Genomic DNA, 18178 nt, shown 5'->3' with positions numbered 1-18178 from the left:
ACTGACACTGATACTGACACTGATACTGACACCGATACTGATACTGATACTGACACTGATACTGATACTGACACCGATACTGACACCGATACTGACACCGATACTGACACTGATACTGATACTGACAATGATACTGATACTGATACTGATACTGATACTGATACTGATACTGACACTGACACTGATACTGATACTGATACTGATTCTGACACTGATATTGATTCTGACACTGATACCGACACTGACAATGATTCCGACACTGATACTGACACTGATACTGACACTGATACTGATACTGATACTGATACTGACACTGATATTGATTCTGACACTGATACCGACACTGACAATGATTCCGACACTGATACTGACACTGATACTGATACTGATACTGATACTGACACTGATACTGACACTGATATTGATTCTGACACTGATATTGATTCTGACACTGATACTGACACTGACACTGATACTGATACTGACACTGACACTGATACTGATACTGACATTGACACTGACACTGACACTGATACTGACACTGATACTGACACTGATACTGATACTGATACCCACACTGATACTGACACCTATACTGACACTGACAATGATTCTGACACTGATACTGACACTGACAATGATTCTGACACCTATACTGACACTGACAATGATTCTGACACTGATACTGACACTGACAATGATTCTGACACTGATACTGACACTGATACTGACATTGACACTGATACTGATACCCACACTGATACTGACACCTATACTGACACTGACAATGATTCTGACACTGACACTGATACTGATACTGATACTGACACTGACACTGATACTGATACTGATACTGACACTGATACTGACATTGACACTGATACTGATACTGATACCCACACTGATACTGACACTGATACTGACACTGATTCTGACACTGATATTGATTCTGACACTGATACTGACACTGACAATGATTCTGACACTGATACTGATACTGACACTGACACTGACACTGATACTGACACTGATACTGATACTGATACTGACACTGATACCGACACTGATATTGATTCTGACACTGATACTGTTGTAAATTAACCGAAGACCAGTAGAAGAGCGATCACGGAGACTTGGAAGTATGTTGCAGGAATCTTTTATTGAAGATTAGAACACACTCAGAAGTGCTGTGGTCATCAAGATCTCCACAGACAGACAAGAAACCTCTGGTATTTATACAGACTTTGGTGGCTGTCCTTCAGGTGGTGTTAAAGCAGCCCCCTCATTTTCCCCTACCCCCTATTAGAGACTATGTTTACCCACTAAGATTTGCGACCCATTTGGTTGCGAGAAAGAATGTTTACGACCTTTCCCGAACAGGTTAGTGAGCCTTCCTCTGCGAGAACACAAGAAAATTTGTTTCCCACAATTCCCCCTTTGAGAGTTCCCTTATAAACTCTCATAACTGTAATAAATTTTCAGGGGTAGTATGTTTTAACTTTAACAGTTGACGCATTTCTATAATGTGGTTTAGTTGTCTGTCGTATGCAACATATGAATACCTGACAGCATACATAGCCTAAAAGTAAAATTAATAGAAGGTAACTGACAAAAACAGTGGTTTCTTTAATCCATGACCATGACTGACCAAAAAGAACCTCCAAACCATGAGGAATTTTCCATTATCATATTATGAAGGTTTATAGATATGATGAAGTCCAAGCACACTTTAAACTCTATGTGGCAGATTTTTCAACTTTCGGTGTGCTAAAGTGTCAGATGTCTTCAGTGGCTGCAGATTCCCTCTGATAAGGTTCTCCTCCTCTGTTTATGGTGGCCCTCTATAGATGTATGCGGTGAACTTCGCTTGCAGGTGTAGCAGTGATGAGTTCTGGAATGACCCCCTGCAAATACAAAATGAAAAACAAAAGAAGAAGGAACACGAGAAAAGATCCAAAACACAAACAGAAAAACAAACAAATAAAAATAATTTTTTACATCTCAGATGTTATGCTGCCTTTGATCGTATAGCAGATTGTGTCTGTAAGAGTAATTCCTTGCCCTAATCTCCACATATACCCTGACACCTATGGACCAGTCAAGGTGGGGAATAATCTAAAAAGGGAAAACCTATTAGGGAATCTTCGCCTTTGGGCAACCCCGAAGCCTATTGCAACTCGGTTCTTTCCTCTGGCTCCTTTCTGGTCCGTGTGTCCTAGTCTGTCCCTACAGGTGGTTGAACTACCTTACAGTGGGAAATGTGAGTCCATGTTTTTTTTCCACGACACAATACTGTTGCAGCCATTACTAATAACACCTGGTATGGTCCCTGCCATTTAGGTTCCAGTGGCTTGCTCTTAAATGATCTTATCATTACCCATTGTCCGGGAATGACAGCATGACCACCCTCAGGAGGTGGCTCCCAACAAGCACCTACTCTGTCTCTGGCCATCTCTACTGCCTTAGAAAGATTTTCACAGTATGTGATAAGAGCATCTGATGCTATGTGTACAGTGGCACTTCTAAGATCAATAGCTCCTGGCACAGACCTAGGACGCCCTGTTATTATTTCATGAGGGCTAAGCCCAACAGACCGGTTGGGGGATGCTCTGATGCTGCAGAGTACTGCAGGAAGAGCTTCAACCCAGGGTATTCCTTCTTGATGCATTTTACTCAGTCTGGTCTTTATTGTCCTATTAGCTCTTTCAACTTGACCTGAGGCTTGTGGTCTATATGGACAATGCAAATTACACTTAACCTTGAGCATCCACCTCTTTAACTACTTCACCTGTGAAGTGTGTACCTTGATCAGAGTCAATAGTGTCAGGCAGACCCCATCTGGGGATAAAGTCAATGATAAGGCATTTAGCTGTATTTGTGGCAGTGGCTCGACCGGTGGGATAGGCTTCTACCCATCTGGAGAATTTGTCTACCACTATCAAGACCTCAGTTTTTCCTCTGCATCGTGGTAATGATATGTAGTCAACCTGCAGTTGCCGAAAAGGCCCTGGTGGGGCTGGAGTGTGTGCTGCTGGTGTGACTGTTGCTGGGACATCATTATTCTGCTGACATGCAACACATCTTTTTGCTGTCTCTGTCGCTACTGCTCTGATAGCTGGGTTCCACCACTGATTAGAAAATCGGTGAACCATTGCTGTTGGATTAATGTGTCCTAAGTTGTGTAGCTGTTGGGCCAGATAGGGTAACAAAGACTCAGGTGCGACATATCTTACCCCTTTGACCAAACAGCCTGATGAATCAACTTTAGCCCCCTTGTCTAGCCATGTCCAAGCTTCATAAAGCAGAACATCTTTATACAGATCACTGAGTGAATCTGGGGGCACAACAACACTTTGAGCTTTCTTGCCAGCACACCTAAACAGGCTTGCACCTGAGCAAGTTGTCCTAGACTTTCAGTGGAAAGTGTGGGGACAACACTAGGGTTATAAGCAGGCTGACTAGGCATGTGATTATGCTGCCGATTTCTCCTAATGAATTTATGCCCCTTTTTCCTACACATAAGACAGAAAACATTACAAAGACTTACAATATACACTTAACTATTTACCTGGCCCAATATGATTGGCTTCAGATTTTTATGGTTTTTAATTGATCATTGTGGGACCATCTCTTAACGGGTTGTTGGTATTTAGTTTTATGGCAGAGCTTGTAAACTGAATCTCTGCATGGTCGCACCCAGTTAGCAGCCCATGGGCCCTCAGGTTGGTAGTTCTTTACCATTAACTCATCTCTAGTTTCAAATTTGTGATGGTGCACTTTCTGAACAAAAGACACCTTGTTTTTCTGAATATTCCAAATTTGTCGAGTGGCTTGGCGATAAATAGCAGGCAAAGAGTTACACAGATTTTTGAGCTCTTCACTCAGCCTGTAACTGATCAATTTTTGGGCCTGTTCTCTTTTCTTTCTTAAGAGAAAATCTGCAATTTCTGGAAATATGTCCTTCCTTGCCACACGAATAACACACTAGGAGGTTATCAGGGTTACAAGGGGGTGGTCTTCCCTTTTTATCTCCAGTAGCTTGGTCCTCCTTTCTACAGGAAACCTTGTGGCCTCTATTCCTATGGAGCTTTTTAACACCTTCTGCCATTGGTGCCAAGGTCAAAGGTTTCTCCCTTCCTTCACCAGTGCACACAGCTGCAGTAGAGCGAATTGGTGCCATGGGTAAATCAACTGTACCGTCAGAGTACTGACCAAGGACTGGCTGAGAATCTCTTTTTGAATTCTCATTGCTTTCTTTACACAAATCTCTCATTTCTGGAACCTGGTTACACAATGTGCCATTTTTGATCAGAAATTGACAAGCAATCTTTGATTCCTCCAACTCATTGGACAGTGTTTCCACAGATGACTTTAACATGCTGTTGTTAATTCTAAGAAATGCAATCTCATTCTTCATGTTGGCCTTTTCATCTTTCCAGATTGTTTCACTAGACTGGAAATTTCTTTTACAAATTAGCCCATCACCCAGTCTAGATTGAAGTTGCTCATTTTCAGCCTTTAACATATCTAGAGTCTTCTTAGTTACTTTGTATGCGCCCAGAACTGCTTGAAGTGCATTGGCAATTTTTCCTTTTTTATTCTTAGGCATATTGGCGTCATTTTAAAATTTGGCAATAGCCCACTCATAAGGCTTATCAACAACGTTCTCGATTCCATCGAACATTCCCTGAGAGCCATGCTTAGCAATGTATTTAACAATCAGCTCTTCCATTTTCACAATCTTACTGAATTAATGAATTTAGTATGAACAACTTTAGTGACTACACGTTATCTAGTTACTTTAAGATACCCGTTAGTCTATTTATTCACAGCTCCAGTACTTCGGACTCAAAATGAATAAACCACCACAATACGTCGGGTTTTGAACTTGAAAGTCTCACTGTTTCAGACACAGCCACACTCCGTCGGGCCTCAAGTCCAACTACAATAACACTCACAGCTCACAAACAACACTCACAAATAGTTTAAAAGTAACACCGTCACAGTATGTCGGGTTTTTGTGTTATATTTTAAAACAGTCAACTTAGCCACAGTACTTCGGGCTTAAACTTAAGTTTAAAACACTGTCACAGTTCGTCGGACAAAACCACACTACTTCGGGTTATTGTTTTAAACGTCACAGAGCCGCGGTGCGTCGGGCTCACTACAGTTTCAGTTACTATCTAGTTATATTTCTGCTGTTTTATTACTTTTCCCTAATAAAACAACAACAACAAGAACAAACAAAATAAAATAAAATAAACCAACTTCTTCCCTAATAAAGAGAGGCTAAACAATTTGTTAACACCCAACGGTAATTAACCTTCCCTGTAACAAAGTATGTACAGAGGCTTCCCTGATTTACAGAGGATAAACACTTTGTTAACACACCCCACAGCTGTGTTTAACACTTCTCTGACTTTTTCAGAGGATAAATCTGGATGAGGATGATTCTGACACTGATACTGATACTGACAATGATTCTGACACTGACACTGATACTGATACTGACAATGATTCTGACACTGATACTGACACTGATACTGATACTGACAATGATTCTGACACTGATACTGATACTGATACTGATACTGATACTGATACTGACACTGATTCTGACACTGACACTGATACTGACACTGATACTGACACTGATACTGATACTGACAATGATTCTGACACTGATACTGATACTGACACTGATACTGACACTGATACTGATACTGACAATGATTCTGACACTGATACTGACACTGATATTGACAATGATTCTGACACTGATACTGACACTGATACTGATACTGACAATGATACTGACACTGATACTGATACTGACAATGATACTGACACTGATACTGACACTGATACTGATACTGACAATGATTCTGACACTGATACTGACACTGATACTGATACTGACAATGATACTGACACTGATTCTGACACTGATACTGATACTGACAATGATACTGACACTGATACTGATACTGACAATGATACTGACACTGATACTGATACTGACAATGATACTGACACTGATACTGACACTGATACTGATACTGACAATGATTCTGACACTGATACTGACACTGATACTGATACTGACAATGATACTGACACTGATTCTGACACTGATACTGATACTGACAATGATACTGACACTGATTCTGATACTGACACTGATACTGATACTGACAATGATACTGATACTGACAATGATTCTGACACTGATACTGACACTGATTCTGATACTGACACTGACACTGATACTGACACTGATACTGATACTGACAATGATTCTGACACTGATACTGATACTGACAATGATTCTGACACTGATACTGATACTGACAATGATTCTGACACTGATACTGACACTGATACTGATACTGACAATGATACTGACACTGATTCTGACACTGATACTGATACTGACAATGATACTGACACTGATTCTGACACTGATACTGACACTGATTCTGACACTGACACTGATACTGATACTGACAATGATTCTGACACTGATACTGATACTGACAATGATACTGACACTGATTCTGACACTGATACTGACAATGATTCTGACACTGATACTGACACTGATACTGATACTGACAATGATTCTGACACTGATACTGACACTGATACTGATACTGACAATGATACTGACACTGATTCTGACACTGATACTGATACTGACAATGATACTGACACTGATACTGATACTGACAATGATTCTGACACTGATACTGACACTGATTCTGATACTGACACTGATACTGATACTGACAATGATACTGATACTGACAATGATACTGACAATGATTCTGACACTGATACTGACACTGATACTGATACTGATACTGACAATGATACTGACACTGATTCTGATACTGATACTGACACTGATACTGATACTGATACTGACAATGATACTGACACTGATTCTGACACTGACACTGATACTGATACTGATACTGACAATGATACTGACACTGATTCTGACACTGATACTGACACTGACACTGATTCTGACACTGATACTGACAATGATACTGACACTGATACTGATACTGACAATGATTCTGACACTGATTCTGACACTGATACTGATACTGACACTGATACTGATACTGATTCTGACACTGATACTGACACTGACACTGACACTGACACTGATACTGACACTGATACTGATACTGACAATGATTCTGACAATGATTCTGACACTGATTCTGACACTGATACTGATACTGACACTGATTCTGACACTGACACTGACACTGACAATGATTCTGACACTGATACTGATACTGACAATGATTCTGACACTGATACTGATACTGATACTGACACTGACAATGATTCTGACACTGATACTGATACTGACAATGATTCTGACACTGATACTGATACTGATACTGATACTGACACTGATACTGACACTGATACTGATACTGACAATGATTCTGACACTGATACTGACACTGACACTGATTCTGACACTGATACTGATACTGATACTGATACTGACACTGATACTGATACTGATACTGACACTGATACTGATTCTGACACTGATACTGACACTGATACTGACACTGATTCTGACACTGATACTGATACTGATTCTGACACTGATACTGACACTGATACTGATTCTGACACTGATACTGACACTGATACTGACACTGATTCTGACACTGATACTGATACTGATTCTGACACTGATACTGATACTGACACTGATTCTGACACTGATACTGATACTGATTCTGACACTGATACTGATTCTGACACTGATACTGACACTGATACTGACACTGATTCTGACACTGATACTGACACTGACACTGACACTGACACTGATTCTGACACTGATACTGACACTGATTCTGACACTGATTCTGACACTGATACTGACACTGATACTGACACTGATACTGATTCTGACAATGATTCTGACACTGATTCTGACACTGATACTGACACTGACAATGATTCTGACACTGATTCTGACACTGATACTGACACTGATACTGACACTGATACTGACACTGATTCTGACACTGATACTGACACTGATTCTGACACTGATACTGACAATGATTCTGACACTGATTCTGACACTGATACTGACACTGATTCTGACACTGATACTGACACTGATTCTGACACTGATACTGACACTGATTCTGACACTGATACTGAGAATGATTCTGACACTGATTCTGACACTGATACTGACACTGATTCTGACACTGATTCTGACACTGATTCTGACACTGATACTGACACTGATTCTGACACTGATACTGACACTGATTCTGACACTGATACTGACAATGATTCTGACACTGATACTGACACTGACAATGACTCTGACACTGATTCTGACACTGATTCTGACACTGATACTGATACTGACACTGATTCTGACACTGATTCTGACACTGATACTGACACTGATTCTGACACTGATACTGACACTGATTCTGACACTGATACTGACACTGACAATGATTCTGACACTGATTCTGACACTGATTCTGACACTGATACTGACACTGATTCTGACACTGATACTGACACTGACAATGATTCTGACACTGATACTGACACTGATTCTGACACTGATACTGATACTGACACTGATACTGACACACTGATTCTGACACTGATTCTGACCCTGACAATGATTCTGACACTGATTCTGACACTGATACTGACACTGATTCTGACACTGATACTGACACTGACAATGATTCTGACACTGATTCTGACACTGATACTGACACTGATTCTGACACTGATTCTGACACTGATACTGACACTGACAATGATTCTGACACTGATACTGACATTGACACTGATACTCACACTGACACTGATACTGACATTGACACTGACACTGATACTGACACTGATACTGACATTGACACTGATTCTGACACTGATACTGACACTGATACTGACACTGATTCTGACACTGATACTGACACTGATTCTGACACTGATACTGACAATGATTCTGACACTGATTCTGACACTGATACTGACACTGATTCTGACACTGATTCTGATACTGACACTGATTCTGACACTGATACTGACACTGATTCTGACACTGATACTGACAATGATTCTGACACTGATTCTGACACTGATACTGACACTGATTCTGACACTGATTCTGACACTGATACTGACACTGATTCTGACACTGATACTGACACTGATTCTGACACTGATTCTGACACTGATACTGACACTGACAATGATTCTGACACTGATACTGACATTGACACTGATACTCACACTGACACTGATACTGACATTGACACTGACACTGATACTGACACTGATACTGACATTGACACTGATTCTGACACTGATACTGACACTGATACTGACACTGATACTGACACTGATTCTGACACTGATACTGACACTGATTCTGACACTGATACTGACAATGATTCTGACACTGATTCTGACACTGATACTGACACTGATTCTGACACTGATTCTGACACTGATACTGACACTGATTCTGACACTGATACTGACACTGATTCTGACACTGATACTGACAATGATTCTGACACTGATTCTGACACTGATACTGACACTGATTCTGACACTGATTCTGACACTGATACTGACACTGATTCTGACACTGATACTGACACTGATTCTGACACTGATACTGACAATGATTCTGACACTGATTCTGACACTGATACTGACACTGATTCTGACACTGATTCTGACACTGATACTGACACTGATTCTGACACTGATACTGACACTGATTCTGACACTGATACTGACAATGATTCTGACACTGATTCTGACACTGATACTGACACTGATTCTGACACTGATTCTGACACTGATACTGACACTGATTCTGACACTGATACTGACACTGATTCTGACACTGATACTGACACTGATTCTGACACTGATACTGACACTGACAATGATTCTGACACTGATTCTGACACTGATTCTGACACTGATACTGATACTGACACTGATTCTGACACTGATACTGACACTGATTCTGACACTGATACTGACACTGATTCTGACACTGATACTGACACTGATTCTGACACTGATACTGACACTGACAATGATTCTGACACTGATTCTGACACTGATTCTGACACTGATACTGACACTGATTCTGACACTGATACTGACACTGACAATGATTCTGACACTGATACTGACACTGATTCTGACACTGATACTGATACTGACACTGATACTGACACACTGATTCTGACACTGATTCTGACCCTGACAATGATTCTGACACTGATTCTGACACTGATACTGACACTGATTCTGACACTGATACTGACACTGACAATGATTCTGACACTGATACTGACACTGATTCTGACACTGATTCTGACACTGATACTGACACTGATTCTGACACTGATACTGACACTGATTCTGACACTGATACTGACAATGATTCTGACACTGATTCTGACACTGATACTGACACTGATTCTGACACTGATTCTGACACTGATACTGACACTGATTCTGACACTGATGCTGACACTGATTCTGACACTGATACTGACAATGATTCTGACACTGATTCTGACACTGATACTGACACTGATTCTGACACTGATTCTGACACTGATACTGACACTGATTCTGACACTGATACTGACACTGATTCTGACACTGATACTGACACTGATTCTGACACTGATACTGATACTGACACTGATACTGACACTGATACTGATACTGACACTAATACTGATACTGACACTGACACTGACACTGATACTGATACTGACACTGACACTGATACTGACACTGATACTGACAATGATTCTGACAATGATTCTGACAATGATTCTGACACTGATTCTGACACTGATACTGACACTGATACTGACACTGACACTGATACTGATACTGACACTGATACTGATACTGACAATGATTCTGACACTGATACTGACACTGATACTGATACTGACAATGATTCTGACACTGATACTGACACTGATTCTGACACTGATACTGACACTGACAATGATTCTGACACTGATTCTGACACTGATTCTGACACTGATACTGACACTGATTCTGACACTGACAATGATTCTGACACTGATACTGACACTGATTCTGACACTGATACTGACACTGACAATGATTCTGACACTGATACTGACACTGATTCTGACACTGATACTGATACTGACACTGATACTGACACACTGATTCTGACACTGATTCTGACCCTGACAATGATTCTGACACTGATTCTGACACTGATACTGACACTGATTCTGACACTGATACTGACACTGACAATGATTCTGACACTGATACTGACACTGATTCTGACACTGATTCTGACACTGATACTGACACTGACAATGATTCTGACACTGATACTGACACTGATTCTGACACTGATACTGATACTGACACTGATACTGACACACTGATTCTGACACTGATTCTGACCCTGACAATGATTCTGACACTGATTCTGACACTGATACTGATACTGACACTGACACCGAAACTGACACTGATACTGACACTGTATCAGCAAAATAAAAAAGAAATTAGTCTAGAGTATTTCACACCTCACAAGGTCAATTTTTTTAGTCTGCCTTGAAAATGCATTTGTAAGGATGTCTGCAACCAAATCGATTTCTTCTCCTCTGTCAGCCATTGTGAATTAAAAATATATATATTTTATTTAGTTTGTGCTGTTTGCTGCCTCTGACTACTCCAATTATCCAATCAAAGGACAGGAAATTGCTGACGTAATCGTATGCCTGCTAGATGGCCCCAGTGATGCCAACAATAATTTAATACACATTCATGGAAAATATATTAAACATATTAAAATGCAAGTCAGTGATTCAGATCACTGCTGTTTAGGCCAGCAGAGAAGGCCTTGCTGGCCCTGATGGCCCTCCCCTGCTTCCTGTAACATGTAGTATTGAAGTGATCACTTCACTTCTGTGAGAACTGAGCACTGCACCCTCAGACATGCTCCTTTCCTTTGCTCTTTCCTTGTGATTTGATGTGAAAGCATTTACCTACACCTCAGGACAAGGAGCTAGACGCTATCAGCACACCAGCAGAAACAGAGCCGAATGAAACGGCATCTCTGATATATTCCTCACTCAGCAGGCTCAGGATCTGCGCCGTACCCCTGCATCTTCTTATCCTGGTTGTGTAACTGTAATTTTGTTTTTTTAGCATTTTTTTGCTCGATTCTAGAATGCACAGGGAGGCTTCATTAGACAATTTCACAATCTCTAAACAACGTCTGCAACTCCAACTCCCAGCCTTGGTCTCCACCCTTTTTAAGGAGTTCTCCTCAGTGCTCTCACCATCCAGGAGCCAAGATAAAGGAGACAGGGTTGATTTGTAAAATTAAATGGGGTCAGTGCTGGTCAGTAAAAATAATTAAAAAAAAATAGTAATAAAGAAGATTTGGAAAAGGATCAGGATTACAGATGATAAAGTTGGACAGTGGCGCAGGTTTATATTCATGCATTTCGATTTTAATACGTTACCATTGCTATAGCAACAGGGACCTAAACACACTACCACTGATATGGTGATTTTTATTTTTTTTATTTTTGTTTAATAATATTTTTATTTATTGAACATTTATGGGTGTCTTCAGTGTCAGCTCCTTCAGTCCAATTGATTAAAATAAATAAATAAATAGAATAAACAAACAAACAAACAAATAAATAAATAACAAAAAAAGAATAAAAGATTCTAGTGAGCGAACAACTGTTTATAAGTTTATAGCTGCTATAACATAAGTGAGAACTTATTCCTCAAGCCATAAATGAATAAAAATTCTATTTTGCATGAAATCTGTAATCGTTGTCGAATTGCTGTGGTTTAAAAGGAATAAAACACCCCGTTACACTCTGTTATAGAACAACCATCGACGGCGTTATCGGAACAGAGAAACACCAGCGTTGATTATTTTCCCATAACAGCACGACACGGTGTGTTTTATTGTGTTTGCTTAGAGGTTTGTTAATATTTGAAATTGTTTACATTTCCGTTTAGAAATTTTTCCCAAAGACACAGCAAATGTACATTCTATCATCATTACATGAGATTCCATGAGGAAGAGAAAGTGAAAAGAGAAAGAGGGAAGAATGAAAGCATGTGAAGGAGTTGTGTGTTTTTTCTGCAGTGTAAAAAGGACTCACTGAGTGATACATGCTTTATTTTCTCTCCTCAGTCTATAAAAGATGCGCGAGGTTGCTGGTGAGGCTAGCGATGAGCCCGATGTGCGCTCAGCCGTAGCAGACGCGAGAGAAAAGTAAGTTGCGTTTCTCAACAATTCCATGTTTAAAAAACGTTAGTTGAAACGAAGCAGAATGCAAATGGATGCGACTCTTGAGTAAGACCTGATGTGAGTTTAATGGTAAGCACCTGGTGGATTTCCTGTGAGAGGAACGTCAGCAGTATGTAAAGTGGATCCAGATCGAGTTTGGACAAAATATTAAGAATCACAGCTTTGCTTCCATGACCTCTTTGGAGACCCTGATTGGCAGGTGAACAGATGCTGGGATTGGCTGCTCGCTGCTCGTCCTGGGCTGATGTTTCCGTTTGGATGAGATTAAAATGAATTCAGCTGGATTATTCGACCATTCTTTTGCAATGCCGCATGTGTAAACATGACTCACTGCGCCAGAGCTGAACACACAAACATCCATCATTTCAGGTTCCTGAGCCTTCAGGAGAGGAGAAACCAAAGAGAATTAAATGAATCATGTTTAATTAATGCAAAAAAAGTGTATATTTTTGTGTTCTGTCTCAACAACACCACTCTGTCTCGTCTCTGTTGTGTTTTTGTGTGTAGTCATTTGATAACTGGCTTCATGGATTGGTTGTTGTTTATTGTGGGTGCAGTGAGGGGTCAGGAACAGAAGGAAGGAAATTCAGGATTGAATAAGGAATTTTTAAAAAACAAACCAAAATGCTGGTGAAAAATGTTAAAAATATCCAAACGAGGAGACAGCTGTCATTTTCATTTCATTCTGATTTCAGAAATTCAGTGTCATGTTTACATCATTTGCTTTTGTTTCAGTTCCAGTCCAGGCTCCGCCCCCGTCATGTCATTTATTAGTTACCTGATTGTTTTCAACTGTTCTATGTCATTTCTTATTGTTCAAAGTCCAAACAATTACCCTTTAAATAAGCATAAGCACAATTAGCCACTGAACTCTTAAAAAGTCCTGAGAGAAAAAAACAACAAGCAATAATTTGGAGTTTGTATCACAAACCATTCCACAATACACATGCTGCTAGAGAAAAAGATTCTTCAAGGGTTCACTGGACACTTACTTAGGAACCTTAGGGCTCGATAGACTGAAATCTGAAGACTGAAAAGAGGCTCTTGTCTTTGTTCATCAAATTATCTGAAATCTGACTGAATCTAAATCCAAACCAGTTGTTAGTTAACACTGACGTAATCTTCTAGCGGATGAGCAGATTAGTATTTTTCCGTCTGTGTTGTGACACCGGCGGTGGCAGTAAGTGGACGAGCGAGGACGTATCCTAACACCTAAAAGCGTGGAGAATGTGGTTTGATTAGGAAATGAAGTGTGAATGATTCACCCGGAGCCATTGTTCTTCTTGCTTTACTAGAAGCTAACAGAAATGTTCAATTGGCCGGTGATATATTGAGTCAGTAATTATCTGTGAATTAGTAAGAGAAGTGTCTCAGACGCTTGATGAGAGATCGAGTGGATGAACTTCAAACATTTTCACATTTGGCCTGAATATGCACTCAGGATCGATTCAGGGCATGTTTTGGGAGCGTAGCTTCATCTAAACTGTTGGTTTGCGTTCACAGTAAAGAATGCCTTCCAAATGAACAGCCGATTAATTGAACAATTCCATATGTCACTTTTATGCAGGCAACATGGTGCAGGGATGAATGGATACACAAGTGGGAGATGGATAGACAGATGGGGATGATAGAGAGGTGGGGATGGATGGATAGACAGTTTGAGGATGGATAGACAGGTTGGGGATAGATGGATGGAAAGGTTTAGGATGTCTAGATAGGTTGGGGATGGATGGATGAATGGATAGATGGACAGGTTGGGGATGAATGGATATACAGGTTGGAGGAAGGATGGATAAACAAGTTAGGGGTGGATGGATAGACCGGTTGGGGATGGATGGATAGGTGGGAGATGGAGAGAGAATGGATGGAATGAAAATTAAAATGTTTAAAGTAAGTGAGAAAATGCATAAAAGAGACAGAAATGCAAAACAGTTGTTATTAATAAGAAAAAAGAAAAAAGAGAAAAGTGAAATAATGTTATGGAAAATATATATCCATAACATTATTTCATGACGTATCTCTATATAGAAATATAGAGATACGTCACTCTGAAATATTTTACATTTTATTTTAGAAATTGACGACGCAAGGTTCTTAAAATTCAGTTCTCAGTTATTCTAATAAGAAGGGTTTAATAAGAACAGAATTGCAAGTGAATTATTTTTCTAAATATGTTCAAAAATATATGTTCATTTAATTTTGTTTGTTTGAATGTATTTTGGATGAATTGTAGGTTAAGTTGTGACCATAGTGTGGGTCAGTAAATGACACGTTCTCATAAAGATGATGGGTTTCTAATCCAGGATGTGTTTCTGTTCCAGATCCTGACGTTACAGAAGATGGAGCTCTGAGGAATTTGGGGCAAATTTATTTTCCGAGGAAGTGCCTTCCAGTCACACCAGTTAGAGCTAGAAATCAAAATATATTCCTGAAATACTGTAACAGTTTATTTTTTCAATCATTAAATCATTCGCGTCCATATTAAAAATCCTTCAAAATATAGTTTGCTTTGAATTGTATGTATTATTTATCACGGCCGTTTATTTATTTAAATGATGTGTAAATATTCAGTCCTGATAATCAGATAATATATTTAAAATATCTGTTTGTTTTCTTGAAATATATTGTTTTGTGTCCCATAGATGGTTTTATAGATATTTCTATATGCTTCATTTCATCCTGGCGTTTGATTCTGTGTTTTGTGAATATGAACATTGCCTCTTTTTTGTCCAAGTCGCTTTCGATGCTGTGGTTGTGGTGATGTTTACTGTGGCACATATAAAAATCAGTTCAAACACTTTAAAGAGAGAAAAGTTGATAATGGAAAGAATTGCACTGATGTTTTGAAAAAATAAAAAAAGATTCAAGCACATGACTAGTGAGATTATTCGAGATGGTAATGAACAAGTAGAAAGAAAGAAAGAAAGAAAGAAAGAAAGAAAGAAAGAAAGAAAGAAAGATGGATAGATAGACAAGTAACGGATGGATGGATGAATGGACAAGTGAGGGGAGGATGGGGAGGTGGGGGAATGAAGGGATAGGCTGGATGCATGGATGGACAGATGGGGGAAGACAGACAGATGGACAGACAGGCAGCTAGAGGGATGGATAGACAGATGGGTGAGGGAATGGATGGATGGACAGGTGAGGGGAGGAAGGAGAGTTGGTAGAATGAAGGGATGGGTTAGACAGATGGAGGAATGGATGATGAATGGATGGAGAGGTGGGGGAGACAGATGAATGGACAGACAGGCAGCTAGAGGGATGGATAGACAGACGGGTGAGGAGATGGATGGATGGACAGGTGAGGGGAGGAAGGAGAGTTGGTAAAATGAAGGGATGGGATGGACAGATGGATGAATGGATGATGAATGGATGGAGAGGTGGGGGAGAAAGATGAATGGACAGACAGGCAGCTAGAGGGATGGATAGACAGACGGGTGAGGGGATGGATAGATGGATGAACAGATGGGGGAAGACAGACGGATGGACAGACAGGCAGCTAGAGGGATGGATAGACAGACAGGTGAGGGGATGGATGGATGGACAGACACAGCGATGGATAGGCAGACAGGTGAGGGGATGGATGGATGGATGGATGGATAGATGGATGGATGGGCAGGTGAGGGGAGGAAGGAGAGGTAGTAGAATGAAGGGATGGGTTGGACGGATGGATAGGTGGGGGACAGATGAATGGATGGAGAGGTGGGGGAAGACAGATGAATGGACAGAGAGGCAGCTAGAGGGATGGATAGACAGATGGGTGAGGGGATGGATGGATGGACAGACAGACAGCATTGAATAGACAGACAGGTGAGGGGCGGAATGGATGGATGGATGGATGGATGGATGGATAAATGCATGGATGGACAGACAAGCTAGAGGATGGAACAGACAGACCAGTGAGGGGTGCATGGATGGATGGATGGATGGATGAATGAATGAATGAATGAATGAATGAATGGATGGATGGATGGACAGCTTGAGGGTGGAACAGACAGGCAGGCGAGGGTGTGGATGGATAGATTGTCTTGGATAAACACTCCTCATCACTGTCCTGCAGCTGGATCTGTCATTATTAGAAAACATTTCTGATGAATGATTAAATACAGAAAATCACTCTGTAAATCCATGACTTCAATAAAACTAACTAAATAATACTTAAATAATACTTAAATAATACTTATTTTTCAAAACATTTTGTTAAAGCAGAATTTTTACAGCTGAAAGAAGAATAAAATGTACAGACTGGTCCCTCCCAGGCAGATTAAATACTTGGCAACCCGTTCTTGTCGTCTTGAGGGAGACACAATCTGCTCATAATCTATGAACAACATTCAATCTTTCAATATTTCAAACATCTAATGGCTGAGAGAAGCAAAAACTCTCGAGCTCACTCAAACAGTTCAGAATATTAGAGTGCGTAGCTTCCATCAGGAAAAACACTGAATACTGAAGTAATACGAAATACACTGAAAAATACTGAAACACTGTAACACTGAAATACTGAATCTCTGTAACACTAATGCTGAATATTGAAATATTGTAGCACTGAAATACTGAAACACTGTAAAAATGAAATATGGAAACACTGTAACACTGAAATACTGAATCACTGAAACACTGTAACACTGAAATACTGAATCACTGAAACACTGTAACACTGAAATACTGAATCACTGAAACACTGTAACACTGAAATACTGAATCACTGAAACACTGTAACACTGAAATACTGAATCACTGAAACACTGTAACACTGAAATACTGAATCACTGA

General features: G+C 40.0%; 1 protein-coding gene across 1 annotated transcript in view; it reads left to right on the top strand.

Annotated features, from left to right (window-relative positions):
• Positions 1–16269, top strand: part of alkal1 (ALK and LTK ligand 1) — a 34404-nt gene extending 18135 nt beyond the window's left edge. The window contains 2 exon segments of the mRNA XM_058390595.1: positions 13283–13363; positions 15721–16269. Coding sequence (XP_058246578.1) covers positions 13283–13347 — 65 coding nt within the window. The 3' untranslated portion in view covers positions 13348–13363; positions 15721–16269.
• Positions 16270–18178: the final 1909 nt, after the last annotated feature.

Source organism: Hemibagrus wyckioides, linkage group LG05 (genome assembly GCF_019097595.1).
Source record: "Hemibagrus wyckioides isolate EC202008001 linkage group LG05, SWU_Hwy_1.0, whole genome shotgun sequence".
In the NCBI taxonomy this organism is placed as follows: Eukaryota; Metazoa; Chordata; class Actinopteri; order Siluriformes; family Bagridae; genus Hemibagrus; species Hemibagrus wyckioides.
This window is presented reverse-complemented; position numbering and strand designations above follow the sequence as displayed.